The following is a 2,873-nucleotide window of genomic DNA, read 5'->3' on the forward strand; positions in this document are numbered from 1 at the left end:
CCGGAGGAGAGACATAGCCAGCCGAGAGACATAGTCCCTCAAGCGTGTCCTGGGTCTTCTCCAAGACCTCCTCCCGGTGGGACTTGTCCGAAACACCTCACCAGGGAGGCGTCCTGGAGGCATCCTTACCAGATGCCTGAGCCACCTCAACTGGCTCCTCTCGACGTGGAGGAGCAGCGGTTCTACTCTGAGTCCCTCTCGGATGACCGAGCTTCTCACCCTATCTCTAAGGGAGAACCCAGCCACCCTGCGGAGGAAACCCAGTTCGGCCGCTTGTATCCGTGATTTTGTTCTTTCGGTCATGACCCAAAGCTCATGACCATAGATGAGGGTGGGAACGTAGATCAACCGGTAAATCGAGAGCTTCGCTTTTTGGCTCAGCTCTCTCTTCATCACGACGGACCAGTACAGCGCCCGTTTCACTGCAGACGCTGCACCAATCCACCTGTCGATCTCCCTTCCCTTCTTCCCNAACCTTTGAACCTTTCAACAATTCATTTAACAAATTAAAGTAAAAGATCCTTTCTGTCTCCTCCCAGGCCGACATGTTCTCTGGTGCCATTTTCATCCAGCAGGCTCTTGGACTGAACATCTACGTTGCTGTTATCGCTCTACTGGCAATTACTGCACTGTACACCGTCACAGGTGCATCCTCAGGAAGAAATTCACTTCCTTTTTGGAGATCAACATTTTCCTCATAAACCTAGTTTACAAAAAGTCTTATCTATGTAAATGACACTCTGAGCGAGGGTAAAGTCTCAAGGCTGAATGTACTGGGTAGATCACAAACACATGTAAAGAGAAAACTCCTCCTTTCCTGGCTTGTATATCTGTGGTGTGTTTGTGGTTAATTGCCGATGGATTACGATAAGCCTCTAATAGTTGCTGCTCTGCAATAATCTGCACACACCTTCACATAACTTCTACAAGACAAGTGGAAAAAGAACACTGACATAAAAACAAGATTATCCTATACTCTCTAGTGCACATATTACTGTCTACACTTCTGAATAAAAAATGTTACAGACTGCTAACGCCATGTTTTATTTCAGGTGGACTGGCTGCGGTGATATATACAGACACCTTACAGACCATCATCATGATTATTGGATCCTTCATTCTCATGGGTTTTGGTAATAAGCAATAATCCTTATCATTTTATCTTGCACTATTGATTTGTTTCATTGTCACATCATTAAGAAATGGAAGAGTGAGCCTTAGTGTAACAATTTCTCCCTGTCATCTCTCAGCTTTCAATAAAGTGGGGGGTTATGCAAATTTCGAGAAACTCTACATGGCTGCAATTCCCACAAACACCACTAACATCAGGGCAGAGTGCTATGAACCTCGGAAAGACTCGTTCCACCTTTTCAGAGATCCAATAACAGGAGACCTGCCCTGGCCCGGCATGGTGTTTGGACTCACCATCCAGGCCACCTGGTACTGGTGCACTGATCAGGTCAGTAAAAATACAATCAGTACCTTTGACTGTCTGGATGCTTTAATTCCACTGACTCAGTATGGCGGACTTCTGTACCAGAGCGTCAATCGCTAAACACAATAATCAAAGAGCGGCACAACAGTAAACTCACATACTCACTACTGACGTCACTGTACATCTCCTCCAACATAACTTTCATAAAATGAACTCAAACAACATATATTTAGAAAATATGTTCCCGCCCTTTTACAGCTGACCAACAGAGCCCACACGAGCGCAAACCATTGGAATCATTACTTTAGCCTCCTGCTAACTCCGGCTTCACATTCAGCTCAGCAGTTCAGTTCTGCTGAAGCACCTTTTTCTGCCAGATGGTATTTATCAAAGGCTACTAGCTTTATAATCTATATATACTACTTATGACTCAGCTTGCCTGTGAACAGAAAGCACAGCAGTTACAGTAGCTGCTCCTAATATCTGCTGTAAGCTGTTTTCTCAGCAATGGCGGAGTTCTTCAGCCTGCCTGAGCATTAACCTGTTACATACGGCGCTGAGCGCCCTCTGATGGCGAAATTCATACATTGCTAGATATAATAAATTCTAACGCTAATTTCTGGCTGTAAGTAATCTTTAGCATAAAAAATAAAATGGGGGGCTACTATTTTCATACCTTGTTCTCTTTCATAGTGCCACACATTCACGGTCTTTTATCTCCCTGTTTTGGACAGAATCCCTGAGGCCGTCTAAGGTTGCCAGCTGATAGTGAAGAGCCATGTCATATTACAGCTCTTTGGAGTAAAAGGGTGATCTATGAGCTGAATTCCTGAGATTTTTGAACCTATAGATGCCTAAACACAAATTATTCAGTTCACGAATAAATAATGGCTTATTTTTACTTTAACACAGACAGCAAATGTAAAACAGACCAAATTTGACCCATTTTCAAATGAGAGAAAGTACGTGTGTGTGTCTCTGTTGGTTAGCTTTCATTGAAATAATTTTAGTGATAGTGAATGATGTTTATGTTCTCTTGCTATGTAATGTGCATGACAAGCTATGCTAAATGTGTCTAATGTATAGGTAAACGGACATACTGTATAATCTAACGACTGTCAATAGCCACATCTGCCATATTGCTTTTTATGAAGAAAAGATAAGAAATGCCCAGTGCATGTAATAGTCGTTATCCTAATATTACTATGAGTCATACTTTTACTTAGCTTTTGTTTTCTAACATTGCCATTTATTAATTTATGGCTCAGTTCAAATGATTAATCTCAAAAGCTCCATTTGCCTTAAATTGAAATCATCAATATGTTTGTGCTTCATCTGCTCACTCAAAGTTGCATACACAGAAATAGTTATTCATTTACAGGCACATTCACCACAACCAATTACAATTTATTGAAATTACTTTAGAGTTTTTCTGAGT

The 2,873-nt window shown here is 41.9% G+C and overlaps 1 protein-coding gene across 1 annotated transcript in view; it reads left to right on the top strand.

Annotated features, from left to right (window-relative positions):
* Positions 1–516: 516 nt before the first annotated feature.
* The window catches only part of LOC103132729 (sodium/glucose cotransporter 1-like), a 5,937-nt gene continuing 3,580 nt past the window's right edge, over positions 517–2,873 (top strand). Inside the window, exons 1-3 of the mRNA XM_016667557.1 lie at positions 517–645; positions 1,053–1,133; positions 1,251–1,463. Of these exons, the coding sequence (XP_016523043.1) occupies positions 546–645; positions 1,053–1,133; positions 1,251–1,463 (394 nt within the window). The 5' untranslated portion in view covers positions 517–545. The remainder of the gene's footprint in view (positions 646–1,052; positions 1,134–1,250; positions 1,464–2,873) is intronic.

This window comes from Poecilia formosa, unplaced genomic scaffold (assembly GCF_000485575.1).
Source record: "Poecilia formosa unplaced genomic scaffold, Poecilia_formosa-5.1.2 Scaffold1253, whole genome shotgun sequence".
NCBI classification, from domain to species: domain Eukaryota; kingdom Metazoa; phylum Chordata; class Actinopteri; order Cyprinodontiformes; family Poeciliidae; genus Poecilia; species Poecilia formosa.